This window comes from Acomys russatus, chromosome 24 (genome assembly GCF_903995435.1).
Source record: "Acomys russatus chromosome 24, mAcoRus1.1, whole genome shotgun sequence".
Taxonomy (NCBI): Eukaryota; Metazoa; Chordata; class Mammalia; order Rodentia; family Muridae; genus Acomys; species Acomys russatus.
In genome coordinates this window covers 2,776,629-2,801,595 of record NC_067160.1, presented here as the reverse complement: position 1 = coordinate 2,801,595, position 24,967 = coordinate 2,776,629, and the positions used below count along the sequence as shown (strand labels likewise).

The following is a 24,967-nucleotide window of genomic DNA, read 5'->3' as shown; positions in this document are numbered from 1 at the left end:
ACTCCAAGTTCCTTTATCTGACCCAGAACCCCAGACGTACCAGGCTTCTCTCCTAATCACTTAGCACCAGCAGAGGGTGCTGTTTGCTCAGTCAATAACCAGGACAAGAGAGAGCATGGAGAAAAGACGTTAATGTCTCTCTTTTCCTGCTGCTCTAAGGAACGGGAAGAGTAAAATCCCCTCCTTATATATATATATATATTTATCTATATATCCCTCCCTTGTTCTCCCATCCCAGGATAGATATATAATTTCTTTGATATTTATAATATATATATATATATATATATGTACACACACACCTGGTAACGGAGAAGAGAAAAAAATAGAATCCGTAACAATAATAAAAAAAATTATTTCTGGTTTAAAAATGATCTGGTTCCCTCCAGGGTGAGCAATTGCACAAATGTCCACTGAGTCTGGTCCAGGGATCAAGGAAGGGAAGATCAAGGGGGGGAAGGGGTGGCCAACCCCAATCTAAGGGCCCCAAGTCTCCTCAACCCCATGGCATTTTAATAAAACAAGCCTCATCCTGTTGGAATCGGTGGTTTTAAAATGTCCATGCAAAGTAGGGGAGTGCCTTGAGGGAAGGAAGATGGCCACCTGAGGCCCTTTGGTGTAGGTACAGACATGTGGGGGAGGGGAGGTGCCAAGATTCACACAGAAATCTCGTAAGTGGTACCACCCACTCCTGACACCTTCTTGACTCCTCCCCTTGTGGGGCTACTGAGAGGTGGCTGCCCTGGGCCAGGGGAAGCAGAGCCTATACTCTTGGGCTGTCCATTGGATCTGCTGTAGGTGGTCTTGAGCTGCACTTCATCTCTGGGAAGAAAAAGAAAGACATCAGGAAAAGATGCATGAAACACACACACAAAAGGGGTCTGATGGGGGGTGGGACAGGCATGAGTTTTTCCACATTATTTTCTTACCCCAACAATCCAGTCTCCTTTACTTTATTAGGTCTTTCCAGACAGGGTTTCTCTGTCTAACAGCCCTGGCTGTCCTAGACTTGTTTTGTCTAGGCTGGCTTTGAAGTCATAGATCCACCTGCCTCTGTCTCCAGAGTACTGGGATTAAAGGCCTGTGCCACCACACCAAGCCCCCTTTTACTTTATTGATATGCTTAAAATAAGATTCTCTTTGTTCCCAATGTATTCCTTTTTTTAAAAAAGGGGATTTGCCTGCCAGAATAGGGCACCAGATCTCATCATAGATGATTATGAACCACCACGTGGGTTGCTGGGAATTGAACTCAGGACCTCTTGAAGAGCAAATTGCTCTCAACCTCTGAGCCATCTCTCCAGCCCCTCTTCCCCCATCCCCTCAATTTATTATTAACCACAGCTCTCATATACTTGCTTTTTGGCAAATAAAACTTTTGAAGCCGGGCGTGGTGGCGCACGCCTTTAATCCCAGCACTCGGGAGGCAGAGGCAGGCGGATTGCTGTGAGTTCAAGGCCAGCCTGGTCTACAAAGGGAGTCCAGGATGGCCAAGGCTACACAGAGAAACCCTGTCTCGACAAACCAAAAAAAGAAAAAAACTTTCGAGAAGATAGTATTAAGAGAATATTATCAATCTTCAGTATCTAAGGAGGCATTGTCCATAAAGGCAATCAATCATGTAAGTTCTCAGGATCCCCAGGGTCCACCTATTCTAGAATCATGTACAGCTAAAGACCCAATGCCTTCTACTAAGTTGAAAGTGGGATATGAGAAATACTTACTTGGGTGTCAGTAATGGCTGCAATGCTACTTCCTCTGTCTCAGAGACACCAGATGGGGCTTTTTGGCTGCTATGAGACATTGATCGGCCCAGGTAGGGGGCAGTCGGGCCTGGTTCAGGGGACCCTACTCCCCGGCTCCTTAGCCCATCTGGTTTGCCGAAACGGGGTACAGCTGGGCGTCCCAGTGGAGTCTTGCTCAAGGGAGATCTCTTTGAATCATCTGAGGAGGAACTAGTACGAGGGGCATGGCCTGAGCCTGGTGTTGACTGAATGCCTGAGTCACCCAAGCCTGGCTCTTCCTCACGTCCTGCAAGTGGAGGTGACTGTCTTAGCAGCTTCTCTCGTTCCTGGAGGGAAGCCACAATGTGGCGAGACAGATTGTCATAACGGACTGGTGAGGGCTCTCGGTGTGCTGGGCCGGTTGGCACCAAACGTGGGTGCCTCTCGGCTTCCCGTTGCTGGGCCAGCCGGGCTGACAGGAAGGGAGAGGTGTAGCCTAAAGGTGGGTCTGGCTCAGGCCCTGCCTGTACTGACTCAAAATCAGGGCTGTCTGAAGGAGTGAGAAGGCTGTCGTAAGATAGACTTCCATTGCGTGTCTGATTGGCCAGGCTCTTATAGGAGGTGGAGGTGGTGCCCTCTGATCGAATGGACTGCAACTGGCCCAGCTCAAAGCCTGTGCCCTGGGCTGACTTGAGGCTGGAAGATCGTGAGCCACTGGACAATGGATCAAAATGAAAGCTTTTGCCAAAAGTGGGAGACCGGAAGCTCTCTGGCTCCAAGCTGGGTTCTGAGCGGTAGCTGGGATGGCGGCTGCTATCTGCAATTGAAGTTGGCTCCTTCAAGCTGTCTCCACGACTCAACTGTAGAAAAAGAATAAAACAGTCTTAGCACTCTTTTTGACAGCTGCAAGACACCAGAGCCCAAAGAGACACTGAAGAACAGAATTACATGCCAGTAGTATACTTCAAACTTGGACATCATATGCTTTGCCCTTAATGCAAAGCTGTGACTTGCAACAAATGCCTCATTTTAAAATGTAAGCTATGAGGCATTTTTAAAAAATGATTTCTGCTTTTCTAATGTGCATTGGTGGTTTGCCTACATATGTGTGTGTGTTGGGTCCACTGGAACTGGAGTTACAGACAGCTGTGAACCTTCATGTGGGTGCTGGGAATTGAACCTGTGTCCTCTAAACGAGCAGTCAGTGCTTGTAACGGCTAGGCCATCTCTCCAGCCCTGATTTGAAGCTTTTTAAAGTTGGGCATGGTGGCAGATGTCTTTAATCCCAGCACTTGGGAGGCAGAGGAAGGCAGATCTCTGTGAATTCGAGGCCAGCCGGGTCTACAGAGCCAGTCCAGGACAGCCAGGACTACAGAGAGAAACCCTGTCTTGAAAAAGCGAAAGCAAAGAAAAAGAAAAAAGAAAAAAAGAGGCTTTCAGACTAGGTAACTTGGCTGAAGTAGTTTCTGAAATCAAATTTGACACCAGTGTTTTTATCTAGTATGTGTCATTTGCTCCTTTCATGATGAAAAACACATCAAGGAAATTCAACTCCCTTAATGCCAACAGTCAGTAACTGCCTTGGTTCTTACGTTCCCTTCTTTTCCTGGAGAACTGGCCCCGGCTATGACCCCGCTTCTTAGAGCACAGTACCTTGGCGCTGGAAGAATGAGGCATGGCGGCTGACGTGCTGCTGCTGCTGTAACCTGGTCGATACTTGTACATGGTAGGTGTAGGGGGGCTGTCCTTGCCCAAGAGACTGCTATCTATGGGGGGAAAACCCAAGAGCACTACTTTACAAACTAATTCTTTTAACCTTCATGGGGTTTCTTAAAGTTCAGGGGAAGGACGTGGCAGAATCAAGTACACCTAATAAAAGCAAAGTCTAGTGAAGACTCAGCTAGGCCTGGTCCTTAGACACAGGCCTGCAGTCCCAGCCTCTCAGAAGTCTGAAGCAGGGGACAAGTGGTAAGCAGACAAACGCCCATATACATAAGGTACGAAGTAAGGTAATAAAGCCAGCTGTGCTAGTACACACCTTTAATCCCAGCACTTAGGAAGCAGACGTCTGTGAGTTCAATCACAGTCTAGTCTACATAGCCCTGGTTTCTTTTGTTGTGTTTTGTTGAGACAGGGTTTCTCTGTGTATCCCATGCTGGCTGGCCTTCTCTCAGAGGTCTGCCTGCCGCTGCTTCCCTGGTGACCCACAATTTAAAGGCCTGAGCCACCACTGCTGGGGAAAGGGGAATGATTTTCTTCCCCCTAGCTTTTTCAAGGCAGGGTTTCTCTGTGCAACAACCCTGGCTGTCCTAGACTTGCTTTGTAGATCGGCCTGCCTCTGCTTCCCATGGGCTAGGATTTAAAGGCATGGTCCACCACGCCCAGCTAGTGATTTTTCTTTTTTAAAGAGCAAAGATCTGTACTAGTTTCAGAATATGTGGTGGGCAAACGCATCAAACATACTAAGAAGTTCTGACTCAGGCAGACTGTCAAGTGAAAGCACTTGCCATAAAAGCCTAATGACTTGAGTTCAATTTCCAAACTCCACAGTGGAAAGACCAACTCCTGGAGGGTGTCCTTTGATCTACACCGCCCCGCCCCCCCACCATGCATTTATATAAGATTGTAAAAAGCAATTCTTTGGAAAGTCCCAATCACTGTCTACTGCTACTTGACAACCCTCCTTTTTTAACTATACAAAGAAAACTGCTCAGCTTTGCACAGTGGCAGTATAGTAGCCAATGAGGTTTGTCTAAGGTGCAATCAGTGCTAACTGAAAATAAATAAATAAATAGCAAAGAAAACTGCTCATGTACTCATATGCTGGGTGTTCTCAGGCATAACTCAAGTATTATCTCCTAGCCCTTGCTCGTTTTTTCTACAACTTACACGGTACCTCATTCCTGTCTTCAACCTCTAGGATCTCACAGACCAAGGCAGCCCTTACCCTCATCAGGACCCAGGCTGAGGTGTGTACGCAGCCCTGTGTACCGGCTCAGGTCCGGCTTAGGAGGAGGTGGAGGCTCGGCATCAGCAGACTGGCTCTCTGTTATCTCCAGGCTTCCCTTAGACTAATAAGTGGAGAGAAGGAAATCAGACCGGGAAACTACATTGAGTAAGGGAACAGTAAGTAGTCAAAAGAAAAGTACTAGGACGAGTCAGTTTGAGGGTAATAAAGTACAAAGAAAAGCTGAGTGTCTATTATGTGAATGATGCTATCTCTTATGAAGATATGGAAAGAAATGGCCAAGTGTCTATTGTCGTTGAACTTAAAATCTAATGAAGATCTGTGTTTAAGTGACTTGAACACAATGATGCGCACTCCATAAAAAGCTCCTACCCCTTTGCTAATGGATGAAACTCTCTGGCCTGACTTCCCTGTATCTTACCTTAGCCCTCCTCAGTTCCCCTTGGATGCCATTATCCATGATCTTCACAGTTATCTGCCCATCGGACACTTCCGGTCGGAGGAAAGGAGGTCTGATTACAATTGTCTTCTCTTTCTTTGGTCTCCCCAAATACCTGCGTAGCAAGAGGGAGAAGGCTTTCACTTACTATTTCATTCAAAAGTTCTACTTGCATACCAAGTGTGAAACATTGTGCATATGCAATAAACAGTCATGGACTGAGGTGTAGCTCAGTGATAAAGAACAAGACCCTCGGGCCAGGCGTGGTGGAGCACGCCTGTCATCCCAGCACTCAGGGAGGCAGAGGCAGGAGGATCTTTGTAAGTTGGAGGCCAGCCTGGTCTACGAGTCCAAGACATCCAAGACTACAAAGAGAAACCCTGTCTTTAAAAAAAAACAAAAACAAAAACACAACAACAAACAAAGACCCTCAGCTTAATCTTCAGCATCCTATTTTTGGACAATTTCACTGAATAGCCCTGGCTTGGCTGGCACTTTCTATGTAGAGGCAGCTGGTCTCAAACTTGCTGTAGTTCTCCTGTCACTTTTTTTTCCCTGTTCTTTGTTTTAATATTTATATTATGTATACAATGTATACAATGCCTGCATGTACACCTGCACACCAGAAGAGGGCACCAGATCACATTACAGATGGTTATGAACCACCATGCGGTTGCTGGGAATTGAACTCAGGACCTCTGGAAGAGCTGATGGTGCTCTCAACCACTGAGCCATCTCCCCAGCCCCCGTCACTGCTTCTTAATCCTCAGCATCTTTAAAAAACAGTCCTGAGTGTAAAAGTTAGCACTAAACTGATTTGATTCACCAAACATCTTCAGCAAGAATAGACTTTTACAGGTAGATATCTAACACTCTAAAGTTTTATGCATCCTCAACTGTCAAAGGCAACTAGCCATACTCCAACAGTAGCAATTGAACTCAAGAATTCACCAAAATATCAGCATGTCTTTTCCTTGTAGCACTCACCATTCCAAGAGAAAACACCGACCAACCCCCCCCCCCGGCTTGTTTGGTTTTCTCTGTGTAGCCTTGGCTGTCCTAGACTCACTTTGTAGACCAGACTGGCCTTGAACTCACAGATATCTGCCTTTCCTCTGCCTCCCAGAATGCTGGGATTATAGGCCTGCACCACCAAGCCCAGCTTTTTTTTTTTTTTTAAATTAAGCAAACCCTTCTTAAAAGGCCATTTTCTGTCAGATTTCTTTTATTCAGAACAAGCCCAAAGGAGACAGAAGTTTGACCAGGAATGCACCGCGTACCTGGGTGCTGGAGAACTGCAGAGGACGCGGCTAACGTTGTCACAGCAGCCATTGGTGAATGGATTCACACCTCCCCGGAATTTACCTGTAACCTAGGAGATAAAAAGAACTGGGTAAGTCAGACCAAAACGTAAATTACTGTGCAACGAGTCTTTCAGGTAAAACACCGATGCCTGTCAAGAGCAGGGAGTCTTGAGTCAGGGTCCTCAGTTCAAATTCTAAGTCTACCTCATGGAGACCGATCCCAAACATCGGTTTCCTGTACAAAATGGAGTTAGGCAACGTTCTGAATATTGACTGAAGTAATTCACAGATAATTGTGTGTAGCGCATGCACACTAATTACACACTGGTTCATCTCACAGTATTGTACCATGCCTAAAACAGCATGCCATGTAAAGAGTTACTGTATTATTAGGCACCAATGCTAAGAAAAAGAATTTATATATTCAGTACTGATGTGATTTTCCCTCCAATACTTGATTGAACCTAAAGAATCCATAGAGGAGCCAGGTGCAGTGGCACATGTCATTAATCCCAACACTCAGGGAGGCAGAGGCAGGCAGATGTGAGTTCGAGGTCAGCCTGCTCTACAAAGCAAGTTCAGGATACACAGAGAAGCCCTGTCTTGAAATACTAAAAAAAAAAAAAAATCCACAGATAACAGAGAATGCTGACTGCCTACTATTATGTGCACAAAAATAATCTTTAAGCAGTACCATGTGCTTCATAAAGCCTGTTCCAACTTGTTTCTGTAAATTCACAAACTAAATATTTGTTAAAATAATTAGAACAAGGCCATTCTTCTCTGTTTTGGTTTTTCGAGACAGGGTTTCTCTGTAGCCTTGGCTGTCCTAGTCCTGCTTTGTAGACCAGGCTGGCCTCAAACTCACAGAGATCTATCTACCTGCTTGTGCCTCTGCCTCCCAGGGAGCTGGGACTAAAGGTGTGTGCCACCATGCCCACTACAAGGCCATTTTTCTTCCTTTCTTGGAGACAGGGTCCAAGTAGATCAGATTTCCTCAACCTAAGACTACAGGCACGCACCACAACCCTCAGCTTTAATTCTACTTATTGAGAACCGTGGCCTACTTTACTCACTTTGCCCACTGCTGTCAATCACTACACCATCACATTAAGTATGTGCTGACACTGTTTGTGACAGCAATAAACTCCTCACTAGTAAGGGCTGAACACACGCCCTGTTCGGTCTCCCGCCACTTCTCCTGGTACCTGTTCATTGGTTGTGCGTCCCCTAGCCACCAGCACCACGTGAAATCCCGTGAGGCCAGCTACAGGGATGAAAAACAAGCCAGCCACGCACATCACTGCCATCCTGATTCCAAGCAGTCAAGAAAAACACAAAAATGTCATCTTCTTGTCCCTGGCTCTACTGTGACCATTTTCCCTTTCCCTTTCCTGACTTAAGGACTCAATTTGCCCTCCCAACCCATCCGACAAGCCTTCAAGGATACGTGACAGCAGTGCGGACCCCTGAGAGCTCCTCTATGTGATAGAGGACATAAAGGAGGCCAAAGCCAAACACACCCATAATGTGGGCTGTCAGGGAAAGGAGGAAAAGGAAGAAGTATCTGTAGTTCCTGCGACCAATACAGTTGTTCACCCAAGGGCAATGATGATCAAATTCCTAGGAGCAAAAAGAGACAGAATAAAAGGCATCTTTAAAACACTAGGGTTGGGGCTGGAGAGATGGCTCAGACAACAGCACTGTTTGTTCTTCCAAACGTCCTGAGTTCAATTCCCAGCAACCACACGGTGACTCACAACCATCTATAATGAGATCTGGTGCCCTCTTCTGGTTTGCAGGCACACATGTGGGCAGAGTACTGTATAAATAAATAAATAAACAAACAAATAAATAAATAAATAAATCCTTAAAAAAACAAAACAAAACACTAGGGTTGGCCAGACACTTCACTGGATAAAGGTATCTGCCACCAAACCTGACAACCTAGGTCCAATCCCTGTGACTACATGATAGAAGGAGACAACCAACAAGTTGTCCTCGGACCTTCACATGTGTGACAGACACATGTTACACACACACAAACACACACACACACACAGTCGCACATACACAAAAAGCAAACAACAACCCCCTCCAAATCCAGTATTAGATACCTTCTGTTGGAAAAAGGAACAAAATTAACAGAACTTAAGTTTTAATTTTAGTAATTTATGATCATGTTCATCATTTAGTTACTTTTTGTTTTGTTTTGTTTTGTTTTGTGAGACAGGGTTTTTCTGGGTAGTCTTGGTTATCCTGGAACTTATGCTGTAAACTCAGAGATCCCCCTGCCTCTGCCTCTGCTGGAATTGATTAAATGTGTGCACCACCACTGCCTAGCCCCTAGTTACAAAAATTTAAAGTTTTGAAAAATTAAATTTGAAGAATATTCAAAGCAGTTTCAATTCTTCTATGTAAACTGAAAGAATGACCAAAAAGCCAAAAGCCAAGTTCTCAAATTGATCTAAAGTTTGGTGTGGTGCTACAAGTCTACAGCTCCAGTACTTGGGAAAAAGAAGGGTGGCCACACGTTTGAGGGCAGCCTGGTCTACACAGTGTAATCATCTAGGCCAGCCTGGTCTACACAGTGTAATCCAGGCCAGCCAGGACTGCAGAGCAAGTCCTTGCTATAAAAAAAAAGAAAAAAATTCTATCAATCAAAAAAGACAAACGTTGGCAAAACATTCAAGGTTTATGGTAATAAAAATAAGACAACACAGAAGGATAGCTACAAAATGCAAACTAAACACAAGAACGTGCTGTTTGCATCAGAGATAGCACCAAGTATCCACAGGATGGAAGGCTGGGGTGAGGAAAGCTGTATTAGAGTTAAAGCTGCCCTGTGTAGTAACAGAGTTCAGCTCTAGCTCTCACATGCCTCACTCCAAATACTATGTGGGCTAGCTGGGCCATGCAGACCAGGAACTTGGCAGGCCTACACCTTAGGAACCCACCCTAAGAATGCAGAGACTGCTCAGTCATCAGAGCATGTGCTGTTCTTGCAGGGCCCGAGATTAGCTCACAGCAGTCACATCAGGCAGCTTAGAGCTGACTATAACTCAGGCTCTAAGGGGACCCTCGCCTTTTGGCCTCCTCTGTCACCAGCACTTCATGTCCAAATACCCATAAACAAAAACACATATACGTAATTTTTTAAAGGGGGGGGGGGGGTAGTAGGGGGAGGATGGAGAGATAGCTCAGAGGTTAAGAGCACTGGCTGCTCTTCCAGAGAACCTGAGTTCAATTCCCAGCAACCACAGGTGGCTCACAACCATCTATAATGAGATCTAGTGCCCTCTACAGGTATGCAGTTGTACATGCAGATACAACATTGTATACATAATAAATAAATAAATCTTTAAAAAAAATAATCTTTGATGAAAAAAAATTTAGAGGGTACAAAGATGGCCCAGTGGCTAAAAGCACTTGTTGCTCTTATAGGACCTGGGTCTGGATACCAGCACCTACATGGTGGCTCACAGCCAACCATCTGTAACTCTAGTTCCAGGCGATCTAATGCCACCTTCTGGCCTCTTCAGGTTCCAGGTACAAACAATTTTTTTTTTTTTAACTTTTAAAACTTTTAAAAAGTTTTTGTTTTGTTTTTTAAGACAGGGTTTCTCTGTGTAGCTTGGCTGTTCTGGACTCACTTTGTAGATCAGGTGGCCGTGAACTCACAGAGATCCACCTGCTTCTGCCTCCTGAGTGCTGGGATTACAGGCCTGCGCCACCATGCCTAGCTTATTTTGAAAAAGAACAGAGAGCTGGAGAGATCTTGCAGAGGAACAGGCTCATTCCCTTCAGAGAGGCTCATAGATATCTGTAAGTCCATTGCAGGGGTCTGACATCAGTTTCTGGCCTTCAACATGTACATAGGGCATAGACATACATACAGGCAAAACATCCATATACATAAATAACAAAAGTTTTAATTAAAAAAATCTACTCTACAACAAGGAAAAAGACAACTTCAGATGAACAGTCTTAGCCATCCAGTGCTCTCACCTCCACACAGTTGTCACAGACACTGCAGTGTGAACATCTAGGAGGACGGTAGAAGCGGCAGGTGGCACACCATTTCATTCGCACTTGGATGCCCTTGATCTCCACTGTTTTATATAGGGGAGCTCGGAAATCATCCTCTTTGTCTTCATCCTCTTCGGCTAGAGAAGAGGAAATTTTTAAACAACTATGCCCAAACTAGTAAGTACTAAGAACATAAGATGTTTAAAATGTAGCTCCTGAAAACTAATTGTGTATGTGTGCACACGAGTGCATGTGAGTGCGTGCGTGCGTGCGTGCCTGTGTGTGTGTATACACACACCAGAGAGGGGTTGGATCCCCTGGTTCAGGAGTTATAGGCAGTTGTGATCTGTGAGTGCTCTGAGTGCTGGAATCAAACTCAGGTTTTCTGCAAGAGCGATGTGTATTCTCTACCACTGAGCTATCTCTCTAGCCGTAAAGCATGGTTTTGAGATAATGCTGTATTTTACAAATCCACAGCTTACATCATACTGCATGGTTAAGAACAAAAGTTTTCCCCTCATACCAGGAATAGCAAGAATATACATTAATTAAAAAATTTTAATTTAATCGTTATTCTGTGTGTGTGTAAATGTGGGCACATGTGTGTGGAGGTCAGAAGACAACTCTCAGGAAGTCAGTTCTCCTTCCACTGTGGGTTCAAGCAATGGAGCTCAGATTACTTTTATGTGTATGAGTGTCTGCATGCAGTCTGTATATGCACTATATGCATGGAGCGCCCAGAGGCCAGAACATGGCGTCAGATCCCCTAGAAATAGTTATAGAATTATGAGCCACCATGGAAGTGATAGGAATATCACCTGTGTCCTCTTTAAGACTAGCCTGTGGCTTTTTTGTTTGTTTGCTTTTGTTGGTTGGTTTTTCAAGACAGGGTTTCTCTGTGTAGCCTTGGCTGTCCTAGATTCACTTTGTAGACCAGGCTGGCCTCCAACTCACAGCGATCTGCCTGCCTCCCCTCCCAAGTGCTAGGATTAAAGGTGTGCACCACCATGGCCCAGCCCTAACCTGTGTTCTTAACCACTTAACCATCTCTCCAGCCCAAAGTAAATCTTAAGAATAAATAAATAAATAAAAATAAAAAAGGATACTGATAACATCCCCAGTGCACCTTATTTCACAGCGATGCTGCCTACAAGTGAATATTATCTTGTGAAAATGCATTAGTATTTTACTTTTGTCTTTATCTACATGTATGTTAAAAGTCAAAATTTTCATTTATAGCTAGTAAGATAGCTCAGCCAATAAAGGCACTTGCAGCCATGACTGACAACCTGTTGAGTCAGTGCTAATGACTCTAACACATGCTTCCTTGGTTTGTGGGACACAGAGAGCTTCTCTCACAGGCATCCCAGTGATCACTAGCACTGAGCAGGCTTTCAGAGGATCTCTCCTCACTGCTATCCCAGTGCACTTGTGAGGAGAAACAGATGGCATTAGTAACCACTTTTTGTCAGCTCATGGTCTCTCTAACTCTTACTTATGATAGTTTTGTTGTTGTTGTTTTAAACATTCCCCCGCCCCTTTTTTTCGTTCTATTTTTGATTTTCCGAGACAGAGATTTCTCTGTGTAGCCTTGGCTGTCTTGTAACTCACTCTGTAGACAAGACTGGCTTGGAACTCAAGAGATCCTCCTGCCTCTGCTTCCCCAGTGCTGAGATTAAAGGCATGCACCACCCCTGCCTGGCCTTTGCTTACTTCTTAAAAAAGGAAATCTGTTACTTCCTGACTCTGCTTCCCCATTTTCTATATTTTTCATTCACTGCCTTCACTGTAATTCAGCTCTATCTTTCCCTTACACACACATAAACACACTTCTTAAACGACTGGAAAGATCAATTTTTTCAGCTGGGTATAGTGGCTTCCACCTGTAATTGCAGTGCTCAGGAGGCTAATGCAGAATTCAAGGCCAACCTGGGCTACAGCTAAAAACAAAAGTATTTTTAAAGAATCAGTATTTGCTGAGTGTGGTGGCACATGCCTTTAGTCCCAGCACTGGGGAAGCAGAGGCAGGCGAATCTCTGAGCTCCGAACCAGCCTTGTCTACAGAATGAATTACAGGGCAGCCAAGTCTACACTGAGAAACCCTGTCTCAAAAAATCAAAAATAAGTCTGGGTTTGGTGGCACACACCTTTAATCCCAGTACTTGGGAGGCAAAGGCAAGCAGATCTCTGAGGGTAGCCTGGTTTACAAAAAGAGTTCCAGGATAGCCAGGCCTGTTATACAGAGAAACCCTGTCTAAAAAACAAGAAAACAAAACAAAACAAAAAACCCAATACTTACTAACTAAAACAACGGAGATGTCACTCTGCTACCAATAAGTCAGTTACTTGAGGAATGACAGTTCGCCTTCTCTTTACCTTCTTCTTGTCCAATCCCTGTCAATGGCGCTCCTATCCTCATAATACAAATGGCAGACCTGACCAGGTCTCACCTCATCTCTTTTCTAAGCTGACTCTTTCTCTAGATAATCTTCACTCCTGCTGTTTCAAATACCATAGCTACACACTCCTTAAACCAAGTATTTAACTCCCACATTCAACTGCCCGCTGGGTAATTGTACCAAGGAGTTACCTCAAATTCATTATCTAGTCTGAGAGCACAGCTCATGGTAGAGTGCTTGTCTAGGGCCTGGGCTCAATCCCTAGCGTGGAAAAAAACAAAAGCACATACACAGCCTATTTAACATTTAGTTTATAAAAATCAGCATCCACTTTATCTCCCAAGTTATGAACCTTGAAACTACGACAATAAAACTATGCGCTCCCATCTAAGTACAACACAGGCCTAACCTTGCTTAGATTTTGAGTTCAAACAAGACCAAGCATGTCCAGGGTGGTGTTAGCAGCAGATGTTTCTCAGTCTTTGCTCTACCCCATTAAGCTGTCACAAATGATTCTGTTGAATCTACTTCTGGAAAGGCTGTAAATCTAGTCTTGAATTCAAATCTTCATCTGGTTTATATCACCGCCAAAGCCAAAGACTGTATACTGAAGAATTCCTTTTTGTAAATTAAGGGCGCCTTGGTATCAAAGGAAGAAGCATAATATATTTACCAGAGACTTAATCACCTAACTTAGCACATCAAGCCCTTTACAGTTTAGCTCCGAGGTTTTGTGTTTTTTGTTTGTTTGTTTGTTTGTTTGTATAATTTTTTTGGTTTTTCGAGACAGGGTTTCTCTGTGTAGCCTTGGCTGCTCTGGACTCACTTTGAAGACCAAGCTGGCCTCAAACTTGGCCCCGCGGTTCTTTTCTGGTCCCACCATATACTACACTGCATCCTCCAACCTTGATGAGGTCACCATTCCATGGGTACAAGCTTCTGTATACACTTCCTTTATGTGAACTGCCCTCCGCAGTCTTCTGCTTAGTGAAGTTTTTCTCACGCATTCTTAGCAGTACTTCACTGTTTCTTTGAGCAGAGCTGGGTGCACCCATGTCTGAGTTCTCAAGAGAATCTTACCCATACTTCTTCTGGAGTTTGTACCTAGCACCACTCAACTTACAAGCTCTAAATAAAATCAGAGATTGGATCCAAAGAAACAGACCAAAGCCCAAACTCTAATCAAGATGCCATTTACAACTGATAACTGTTGAAAAGAAAAGAGAAACCTGTTTCTCCAATGGAGCGGCACGGGGTATCAAGCACAGGAGCTGTAGCAGGCCAACACAAAACAGACTCCAGTTTTTTGTTTGTGTATATACGTGTGTGCTTTTTCTTTTGATTTAATTTTGATTTTTTTGTTATTGCTTATTTTTAAGAAGGATAGGACATGAAGTTAGGTGGGTAGGGAGCTGGGGGATGGGAAAGAATAGGATCAAACTATTAAAAAAACTTAAAAAATAAAATTTAAATAATAAGAAAGGTTTGATCCAAAGTGAACCAAATAACTAGATATTGTGATACACACACACACACACACACACACACACACATACACGCGCGCGGGCGCGCGCGCACATACACACTCCTGTAACAGAATCCTACAAGCCCAAGATCAACTGTTATCTCCCCAAACATTTTTGGTTTGGTTTGGTTTGGTTTGGTTTGGTTTTTTGAGACAGAGTTTCTCTGTGTAGCCTTGACTGTCCTGGACTCGCTTTGTAGACCAGTCTGGCCTCTAGCTCACAGCAAACCACCTGCCTCTGCATCCCAAGTGCTGGGATTAAAGGCATGTGTCACCACTGCCCAGCTGTCCCCAAATATTTTTTAATGACAACAGGGAGCTGACCAGAGAGTACAGAGAGATCTTACCTCGGGGAAAAATTCCTGGATCCATAAAGGTGGCCATGCTGAAGTTGGCCAGCACAAAGAGAAACATAATTGCATTGTAGATGGGCACTGCAGGTGACACATACAGGCTTAGTCCTGGACACCTGCAGACAATACAGAAAATGAAGAGCTGCCTCTAACCCTTTGACACCAGCAGAAACCTACAGCCTTCTTACACATATGTGATTCTTATGTGGTTTACCTCTGGGATCCCAAATTACCTTTATATCCTTCCCATCAGTTTCCCTTGAAACTGTCCATCTTACATCAGGATGAAATCATCTCTCCTGTTCTAACTGCTTCTATCAAGATTTGGTTCTGCAGAGGGATTGACTCTATAATGACTATCAGCTATCCCTGCCTCTCAAGCAACCTAAGGTTTCTAGATCCACGTCCCACTGGCCTGCACAACAGCCCAAAACATATGGATGCTACCTGCCTCTCTAGCTCCCCTTCCATCTTCACGGTTAGCTCTGGATCAATCTCAACTACCTTAGGTTTCTTGACTGTCACCCATCTAGAGGCTAATTCTAACGGTTGAGAATTGAAATAATAAAGCAGGAGGTGGCGGGGGGTGGGGTGGGGGGTGCTTAAAGCACACCTTTAGTCCCTGAACTCAGGAGGCTAAGGCCAGTTTGTCTCTAAGTTTGAGACAAGAGTGAATTCTAGGACAGCCAGGGCTACACAGAAAGACCTTGTCTCAAAAAGACTAAGTAATAATAATACAGATAAGAATGTATATTAGAACACAAAAATTAAAGTCAGGCATAGCTGTAACACCAGCACTTGGAATGAAGAAAGTACAATTGCCAATTCAAGGTCCATGTGGGCCCTATAGACAAAAGCAGTGTTCACTTTGGCAGCACATATACTAAAATTAGAAACACAGGTTATCATGGCCTCTATGCAAGAATGACATGCAAATTTGTGAAGCACTTCATAGGACAAAGAACTAGATTTCTCCTGACATCTAAAAATGGAGTGAAGAACAGATGAAAAATTAGACAATTTCAGATCACAGAAATCTTAACTCCTATGGGGGGCAAGGGAAGGACTGGCTACACACAGTCAGTGTTCACAGCGTTCAAATCAAGAGACATGTTTTAGAGACATGCTTTAGAGGCATGCTTTAAAGACATGCTTTAGGTAACTTTGACAAGAAAAGAGTGTTACTTTGAAGTCTGACTTCAGGTTCTTTCAGAATCTAACTCTGAACAGAGGTGCTGCCCTCTGATTTTCCAGAAGTTTGAACTTCTGGTGTGAACCTCACCTCATCAGCATTATTTCCTGTTTCACCTTAGAGAGAACTTCCTACTCATTACAAGACAACGGCTCAATACCCTAATCTGCTTTGTGGTTGAGAATTTAATCTCTAGAACCAGGACAGCATCTGCCCTTGTCCCTTTCACCTGGACAGTTGGAAGACAGAGTTTAATGAAGGAAAAGACAGGCCTAGGGTAATGACAACATTCAAGTCTGAAATACTGATTCACAACAGACAAGAAAGATGATCAAGTCCTGCTAAAATACACAACTCTAAATAGTGACCCAGAGAGTTTAGAAGCAGTGGGCTTCTTAGTAAGATTTAAATAAATCAATGAGACACAAATCTTTATCATCACTGTCCAGTTTTTCAAATTCAGCCAACCATTTAAAAATTTAAAGTAAATACTATTTATGTGCTAGGCTTTGCACACAGTAAACATCAATAAACTCATTGCTTCTCTTTATTGGACTAAATAGAACTGGTAATCAAAATAATAAAGACAGCTGTCAAAGTGAAAACAGCCCTCAGCATGGTTCCTACCCTAGCATCACAGAGTCCCACACAGAGCCCATGGCTCTGTGACAGCTCTGGAGTAGAACTTACGAAGAGTCCCTGCGCAGCCCCCACTCAAGGTCTGGCGCCCTAGGTTTCTTAGAAGGGAAGGAGAGAAACTGAAAACCAGTCATCCAGGTCAGAGCCCCTCCCTAACACTCAGCTCTCCCTTCAATTTCCGCCTGAGGAAGAGAAAGGGTGACTCACTTCACTCCTACAGCCTGGGAAGATAATTACAAGGGAAAATAAATTAAATCTTTAGAACACTGGGGTGCTCATGACTTAAACTTCTTACAACCGGCCACTGCAGCCCCTCACTCAGCACCCAACCTAGGTCTTTTCTTCTTCCTCCTCCTCCAAACCCACTTGTTTTGGTTTTTGAAAGAAGGCCTCAGGCCTCTTTGTGCCGCTGATTCCAGCCTGGGTTGCGCTGGAATATACCCTCACACTAACTTGGAACTTGTAATGTCCCTGCCCGCTTCAGCATTCTGAGCGGCACTTGGGCTTTGCCACGACACTTGGCTCAAGTATTGATCGTTCAGATCACCCCTTTGCTTCAGTTTCATTTCCAAACAAATCATCCTATTCCTTCACCTCCAAACCCCTATCAGCACATCTCAGTGAAGTGTGTGATTGTGGAAGTGAGATTATCTATTGCCAAAATAAACAAAGACTGTCCCCACAGTAACAGAATGTCTAAGTGATTCAAATAATTCACCCTCACGAACAGGATCTTCTCTAGATTCAGACTTACTGCTTCTAGCCTTAAGACTCTAGTTGAGCCCGGCGTGGTGGCGCACGCCTTTAATCCCAGCACTCGGGAGGCAAAGGTAGGCGGATCACTGTGAGTTCAAGGACAGCAAGGTCTACAAAGCGAGTCCGGGACAGTCAAGGCTACACAGAGAGACCCTGTCTTGAACCCCCGCCCCCCCGAAAAAAATCTAGTTGAAGGCACAATCAACCTCAACAATCCCTGAGCAAAGCTTCCTCGGCCACACCCTATATCCTTCTCATCTTGAGGGAAAGCGTTCCATGCTTTAGTACTCTGCCAGACTCCAAGATGACCACCACAAGTGGCCTGTTTGAGTCGGCTGCCTTTGATGGAGAGAGATGAAGCCAGTGCTAAGCAGAGAAGTTAGAACTTGTCCTTAGCTCTCTAAGTGATAATCACAGAGCACAAGAAGTTTAGGGAGTGGCTGCAGCTCAGAAGGCTGACTCACTGATGGGATTCCCAGACATAAACCAGCCCAGGTAGAACAGGTTCTTCTGCCCACCCATTCATTATGCCTATTTCAATGCCAAGTAAAAGGGGAAGTGGGGTTTCAAAATACACTCTCCTGAAACCTTGTTTCTTGGCATTTCTAACACTTTCTACTAGTTGAAAGAAAAAAAAATTAAATTCCTAGAAAGAAAAAGAAAAAAAAAAAAAATCAATCAAGAATTTTAGATTCAGGGCTGGAGAGATGGCTCAGTGGTTAAGAGCGCTGCCTGCTCTTCCAGAGGCCCCGAATTCAATTCCCAGCAACCACATGGTGGCTCACAACCATCTGTAATGTGATCTGATGCCCTCTTCTGCAGATAAAGCACTCATAACAATAAATAAATTAATTTTTAAAAAAAGAATATTAGATTCTAACCTGTCACAATTCACAAGAAACTTTCCTTGTTACTTTATGAAAATGGAAAATGTCTGAAAAGATGCTAAAATTCTTTTTTTGAGGGGGAGAGGGATCGTGTGTGTAGGGGTCCTGTTCTTTGTTTGAAACAGGTTCTCACTATGTGGACCAGTTGTTCTCTTACTCAAGAGATCTACCTGACTGTCTCCCAAGTGATGAGATTAAAGGCATGCAACATGCTTTGCTACTAGAATTCTTTTTCTAACAAGAATGTATAACCCTGAGGGCTCATTAGACAGAAGAAAACATCATCAGTGCCATCAGTTATCATCTAGCTCTTCCATCCTTTATCCCACCTCCCCTATGTGAAGCACCAGAGACTCAAGGACACGTCAAACCGAGGCGCTGAGGTCCTACAGGCCTATGCATCGAAGCCTAACATACTGCTCGAGCATTTGTCTAGTTTTTCTTGATGAGAAGGCTGGAATTAATGACCCATTTCCAGTCTAGAAATTCCTCAAGGAATGCTTTCTTCTACATTCCATGGAAAAACAATTTGTCCTGACAGGTTCGTATGTTTCTCTTTACACTTGCTTTCTTTTGTATTTCTGTACCTGTAATTTCCATCAACTGAACCATGTATGCTGTAGGACCAGGGCACTTATTCCTGGATGAGGAAAACCACATGGGAAGGAAAGGAACAGCCATGGCTCAATTAATACCCCAGACCATGAGGCTGCTCCCACTCAACTCAGGTGCTGACACCTGCACAGGTATGAAAAGAGGGAAAAAGCCCAGAGGTTTTCCAACTATGTAGACATCAAGGTTGGAAGGGACCTGAGGCAGAATCGAAAAGGAAGCAAGCTGTGCCACCAATAGGACACTGGAAAGACCATCTGGATTCCTAACCTGCTTTTTATTCTTCCAAACCCAGAGATTACCCTAGCTCTCTCCACAACTTCAGAAATGGAAGATTGAGACTTTGTTACTAGAGAACACTTTAGAGAAGATCAATTTAGTGATTCCCAAGGATGCTGTCAGGAGCCCTGAGGTCTCAGGCATCCTGGGAAGGTAAGAAGGGAAACACCAAGTAGCTGGACTTGCATAAATCTGTCACATATGAATCCCAGCATTCCTAGTTCTTGTTTTATGTACTGAGATTCCACGAAAGATGATACCCAAAAAAGTTCACAAGGCTGAAATAAACTGCTCCAGTTTCTAACTTCTTCACAGACAGAAAGGAATAACTGAGATCCAGAAACATTAACAAAGTACCAAACTCAGTCTCCTGCCCTCCAAAGCCAGGCACGGCGACACCCAACTTTAACTCCAATACTCCAGAGGCAAAGGCAGGCAGAACTCTATCAATCTCCTGGTATAGACAATGGGTCCCAGACCAGCCAGGGTTACGTAGTAAGAGTCTGTCTTAAACAAAGAGTAGCCAGAAGCAGTGGCACATGCCTATAATTCCATCATTCTTGAGGTAGAGGCTGGTGGATCTCTGAGTTCAAGACCAGACTAATCTACAGAGCAAGTTCCAAGACAGCCAGGGCTGCACAGAGAAAACTGTCTCAAAAAACAAGAAAATATCAAAATACCATAGATGGGACCAAGATGCAAAATCTGCTACCTAACCAGGAAGGGGTGTGCTTACCTAAGCAGGCACTCTGCTACCCAAACAGTGAAAAGAGAAATGAATTAAGATAGGATGCTCACCATGCCTGTCTGGCTTTAGTACTGAACAAATGAATTCAATGAGGAGAAGGATCAGCTCTAAGGAGAATCTCAGCTACTCTTTGCAGACTTCTTTGGGACAGAAAAGTGTCATTATTTCTTTGATGACCAGACCTAACTGGTAATTTCTGTTCATAGCTTTCCCTACTTAACAAAGAAGCATGGAGGGTAAATTGTTCCTAATTAGTTGAAGCCTACATGCCTCCACTAATTATGTCTGCCGACTGAAAGGAACTCTTCCTCCTGCTGCCAGTCCTCTAGGTCTCAAAGAAATTATCCCCTGGGACCTAGACTGATGTAAGAGCCACCTGTAGCCTAGTGAGGAGAACAGGAGGGTGGCGGAGCAGTGCAGATAGGCACAGATTCATGGTCCCACATAGACGAGGGTCAAGAAGAGCCTTCTTCTTTATCTCTCCATTTGAAACTATAAACTCTTTTCACATGGTACACAGTTTTAGACAGTGTTTTCCAAGGTGACCCTCAACAGGAGAGGGAGGGGAATGCGCAAATGAGCCCTTCTTGAGAACAGTGGTGCCTCAGCTCAGAAGTATTTAGGAGACACTTCAATCAGAAAAAAGCCAAGACTCTCAGAAGCAGCAAGAGCTAGATGATGGGGATGGAGACATGGCTCAGTGGTTGAGGACACTGTTATTTTTCCATAAGATCTAGGTTGAATTCCCACCGTCTACATGACACTTATACAACCTTCTATAACTTCACTTCCAAGGTATCCAATATACTCGGCCTGGCTTCTGATGGCACCAAAACAAAAACAGAAACAGAAACAAACACAGCTAAGTGCCTATGACTCCAGAGAGCACAAGCGAGACTTTGGGGAGCCCAGACATTGATCCTGTGGAAACTAACAATGGGGGAATTTCAACTGTGATTTTAGGCTCCCCTAAATTAGAAGCAGAAATCCCAATAGAGTCAATAATATCCTCTTTTTTCCCAGGCTAAGGATATAGTTTAGTTTTAAAAATACTCACCTAAAGCCGGGCATGGTGGCACAGGCCTTTAATCCCAGCACTCAGGAGGCAGAGGCAGGCGGATCACTGTGAGTTCGAGGCCAGCCTGGTCTACAAAGCCAGTCCAGGACAGAAAGGGTGACACAGAGAGACCCTGTCTCAAACAAACAAACCTCACCTAGCATGCACAAGGCCCTAGCACCACAAACAAACAAACAATGTTTTGCTGAAACTGACATAACAAGAGGGACCCTACTCAACTAGCACCAAAGAATTAAAAAGTAGGCTAAATAGCTTCAACTATCAGTAAGACAATGCCTGTTAGGACAATTCTTTGTGGGCAGACTGGTATAACAAGCCAAGCACTTCAATGATTCCAGATTAACAAATTAAAATTAAGGACTTGGCATGTGCGATCTCCACAACAGTTTGAAAGAGAAAAACCACTTACTCCCCTGAATACTTCAGCTACAAGAGCATGACTCTCAAAGGGAAATAGAAGTGCCAACAGGGAGGCCTCCAGGTATTAGCCTGGTCCCGTTACACACCTCTCCGGACCCAGCACAACTGCTACTAAAGCACAAAATGTAAATGTCCCTTGGTTAAATTCTGATTTTGCTTACACCAAAACAGCAAAAACCAAAGCGTGCTCTGACACTGAAGAAGCACTCCTCCTTTCACCACTCGACATACCAAGGGCAGAACATGAGTCTCACAGGTGAAGAGCATGAAGAATGAAGTCCCTGGTCCCCGATCACTCCACGAGGTGCAACTGGAACGCTAACTCAGTGACTCAGCAGGGTAAAGCTCAGAAGGCTGCTGTAGACTTATTATGAACGGCTAACTAATTAAACCACGCTCAGAAGGCTAAGGCAGGAGGATCGTGAATTTATGGCAAGACTGGGCTATATACCAAGATCCTGTCTCAAAATTCTCAAATCTCAAAACCAATTCTATCAGAGCAAGGTAAAAAAATATATGTAAGATCTCAGAACTCAGGAGGCAGAAGGAAGAATTACACAAATTTGAGGCCAACCTGGTCTATTTAGGGAGTTCTAGGCTAGCATGGGCAATGTAGTCGTGACACTGTGTCTCAAAACAAAAGGACAATGATGACTATGACGCCATGACCTCTCTGAGGATGACTATGATGACAGGACCTCTCTGGGGTGCTCAGGGTTCACAATCTCTAGCCTATGTGTCAGACAGCCCAGGTGTGACTGACTGCTATTTGAAAAGACTTAAGTCAGCACAGCCTGATGGTGCAAGCCTTTGATCTCAGCATTTGAGAGGCAGAGTCAGGAGGATCTATGTGAGTTCATGGCCAGCCTAGTCTACATAGCAAGTTCTAGGACAGCCAGGGTTCTGTGGAGATGCTGTCTCAAAAAACAACAGCCAGGTGCAGTGGCACACACCTGTACTCCCAGCACTCAGGGAGGCTGAGGCAGGCTCATCTCTGTGAGTTCAATACAGCCAAGGCTACACAAAGAAACCTTGCCTCTAAAAAAACAAAAATAAACAAGTAAACAAGCCAGATGTGGTGGCCCACACCTTTAATCCCAGCACTCGGAAGGCAGCAGCAGATCTCTGTGAGTTCAAGGCCTGCCTGGTCTACAAAGGGAGTTCCAGGGTTATTACACAGAGCAACCCTGTCTTGAAAAACTAACTAACTAAATAAATAAAAGACTTAAGTCTATTCTAGTTCCCTTTTTCTAGTTTAAAAATCTTTAAGCCTCTCTGTATTTTCCTACTTCCTTCCTAGTTTAGCGTCATCTATGTTGGAAGTAGATAGGAAAGCATGAAGACACCTATGACTCTAGAGGACAGGAAGTAGAGGAAAGTAGTCACAGCAACGAAGTAAGGACAACTATCTATTGGGCCTTCCAAATAACCAGTGAAACTGAATAAATTAGTCTTCATTTTCCATGGTATGACCCTCCCACCCCCAAATGCGACTGCAGAGAAAACTTACGTAAATGCAAAGAAGAGTGTTGTAGCTCCCACTAGAAATATGGCGGCTGCTGAGACCGGTACATACTTGCTGGGTTTGAACCTCTTTCCAGACTCTGCGGGCATGTTGGAGCTCTAATGAAAGATGTGCCCTGCCGCATAGCCCAGGCCCACACAGCGGCAGAACAGACAAGAAAATGGGATGAGGGAAACAGAGAGGAAAGAAATTGGGGAAACAGAAAATACAAAATTATCACCCTTCCCCCTCCCAAATAAAAATGAAGGTCAAAAGATCTCAAATGAAGGGGAGCACATGGGAGGGGGAAAGGTGATCTCAGCTGACTAATAACCACTTCCCCAGGACAAAGCAGAAAAGAAGATTAAGGAACACAACTTGTACAACTTGAAACGTGAAGACAAACAGTCACAGGTGGAAAACATGGAGTCAGGCAGATCAAAGTATAGCTCATGGATGAAGGCAGGTCTTCAGCGGGAGGGAAGACTATCAGGGAGAACCGGAAGCTTCAACCCTGCGGAGGAGAGACAAGAGCCCGCCACAACGCTGCACTTCCACAAACTATGAGCAACACCCAACAGGTGTGCCCTGGGTTGCTATCTTAATCCAAGGCGGAACTTGGGGTCCCTTCCAGCTCTAAATAGAAGCTGATTTTTTTTTTTTCTTTAGCTGCAGTCCTTGTCCGTTTCTGGCAGTCTTCTCAAGGCCACCACTCTCACACTTGACTTCACCAGGGCTAGTAGTCTGGCAATGGAGACTTAATTTTATTTATTTCTCTCTTGATGGCCAAAGTTGGACAACGGCTGTTACGGGGTTGAGTTGTAAAACCTTTTCTTTGAAGTGGGAGAAAAAAGAGGCCACAGTACTGTCCAGTTTCAATTTCTTCTTGTTATTCCCAAGCCCTTTAATAAGGACTTCTTTTCCCATAGAGTTCATGAAAAACTAAAAGGAAATTTAAAATCCTTGAGGCCATGTCCTTTCCAATAAGCAGAATAAGATGAAGTCAGTTTCACCTGATGACAGTTTAAAAGATTACTGTAGATAAAGTTCGAAAGATGTCCCTGTTTCCAGGTTAGTCAATGTTTCTGATCTTTTGTCTTCAATCTTGGGCTTCCTGAATGAAGAGTTCAAGTGGGATGTAGTGCTTTACCTGGAGAAAAAGCAAATGTCTTTTATCAAAAACACTCTTTCATGGTATTTCTTAGGAATAAGGCTAACCCCACAGGCCACTGTTAAAAGGTGTCTTTTGAAAGAAGAGTGTTTTCCACTTCACTCACATGAGTATGAGCTCTAAATGGAGAAGAAACACACTCAGGGCCCTTCACCTGTGAGGGCGCCTCTGACGACAGGAGGAGAAGCCAGCCTCAGCTGACTAAGGTCACCCAAGGACCAGCTCTTATACACCCACCTCTCTTGACAAAAGTGCAGTAACCACACACACCAAGAATATAACAACCTCCAAGCAAACAAGGGCGCAGAAGTGAATGAAGAGCACCAGTAAAACAGATGTTTCTCTTTGCACAAAGAGAATATTTATTCCAACACTGAAGAAAGGAAGCTTAAAAATAGGACAATAACTATCATTTCCCTTTTGTGTGTCTCTTTCTATGCCTATGGCTTTTAGCTTTAACACCAAAGAAGCAAAAAGTCAGTTTGGGGCTTTTGGAGTCACATGTTAAGGGTCCTAGGCAAGAAACAATCTTGCACCAGGGGTTGAAAGTCTCTATGAGAAATGAGTCCAACACAGGGATTGGTCCTTTTCTTCCATATTCAATAATTTTGAATTCCTAACACTGGCCTATTAGGAGGTAAATTAAGCTCCTCCTAATCTAGTATGATTAGAGTGGCAATTATTTCTGTTGATCACAGTAACAAAACAACATGAACACCTTAATTGTATAGGATGCTTTTCATCTGGTGATCTCAAAGCACTTTACCCACATTACCTGCTGTCAGAGTCCCTTATCCTGTGTTGTAGAATTGAAGGCTAGAGAATGCCCCAGGCCGTCCCACTGAGTCACTCGGGGAGCCAGGTTCAGAACTCAAGAGTTTAACTGCTGACATAGACCCTTTCTACCACACTGCATGCCTAATGATACCTTGGACTCTAC

General features: G+C 44.2%; 1 protein-coding gene across 1 annotated transcript; it reads right to left on the bottom strand.

Moving 5' to 3' along the window:
• Positions 1–191: 191 nt before the first annotated feature.
• Zdhhc5 (zinc finger DHHC-type palmitoyltransferase 5) lies at positions 192–24,006 on the bottom strand. Its single transcript, XM_051166448.1, has 11 exons — positions 22,863–24,006; positions 14,736–14,857; positions 10,444–10,601; positions 7,886–8,058; positions 7,644–7,746; positions 6,412–6,503; positions 5,114–5,246; positions 4,672–4,795; positions 3,378–3,490; positions 1,725–2,584; positions 192–822 (listed from the first exon to the last, which is right to left on the bottom strand). The coding sequence occupies exons 1-11, from the start codon at positions 22,964–22,966 to the stop codon at positions 657–659; spliced, it is 2,148 nt and encodes a 715-aa protein (XP_051022405.1). The 5' UTR covers positions 22,967–24,006; the 3' UTR covers positions 192–656.
• Positions 24,007–24,967: the final 961 nt, after the last annotated feature.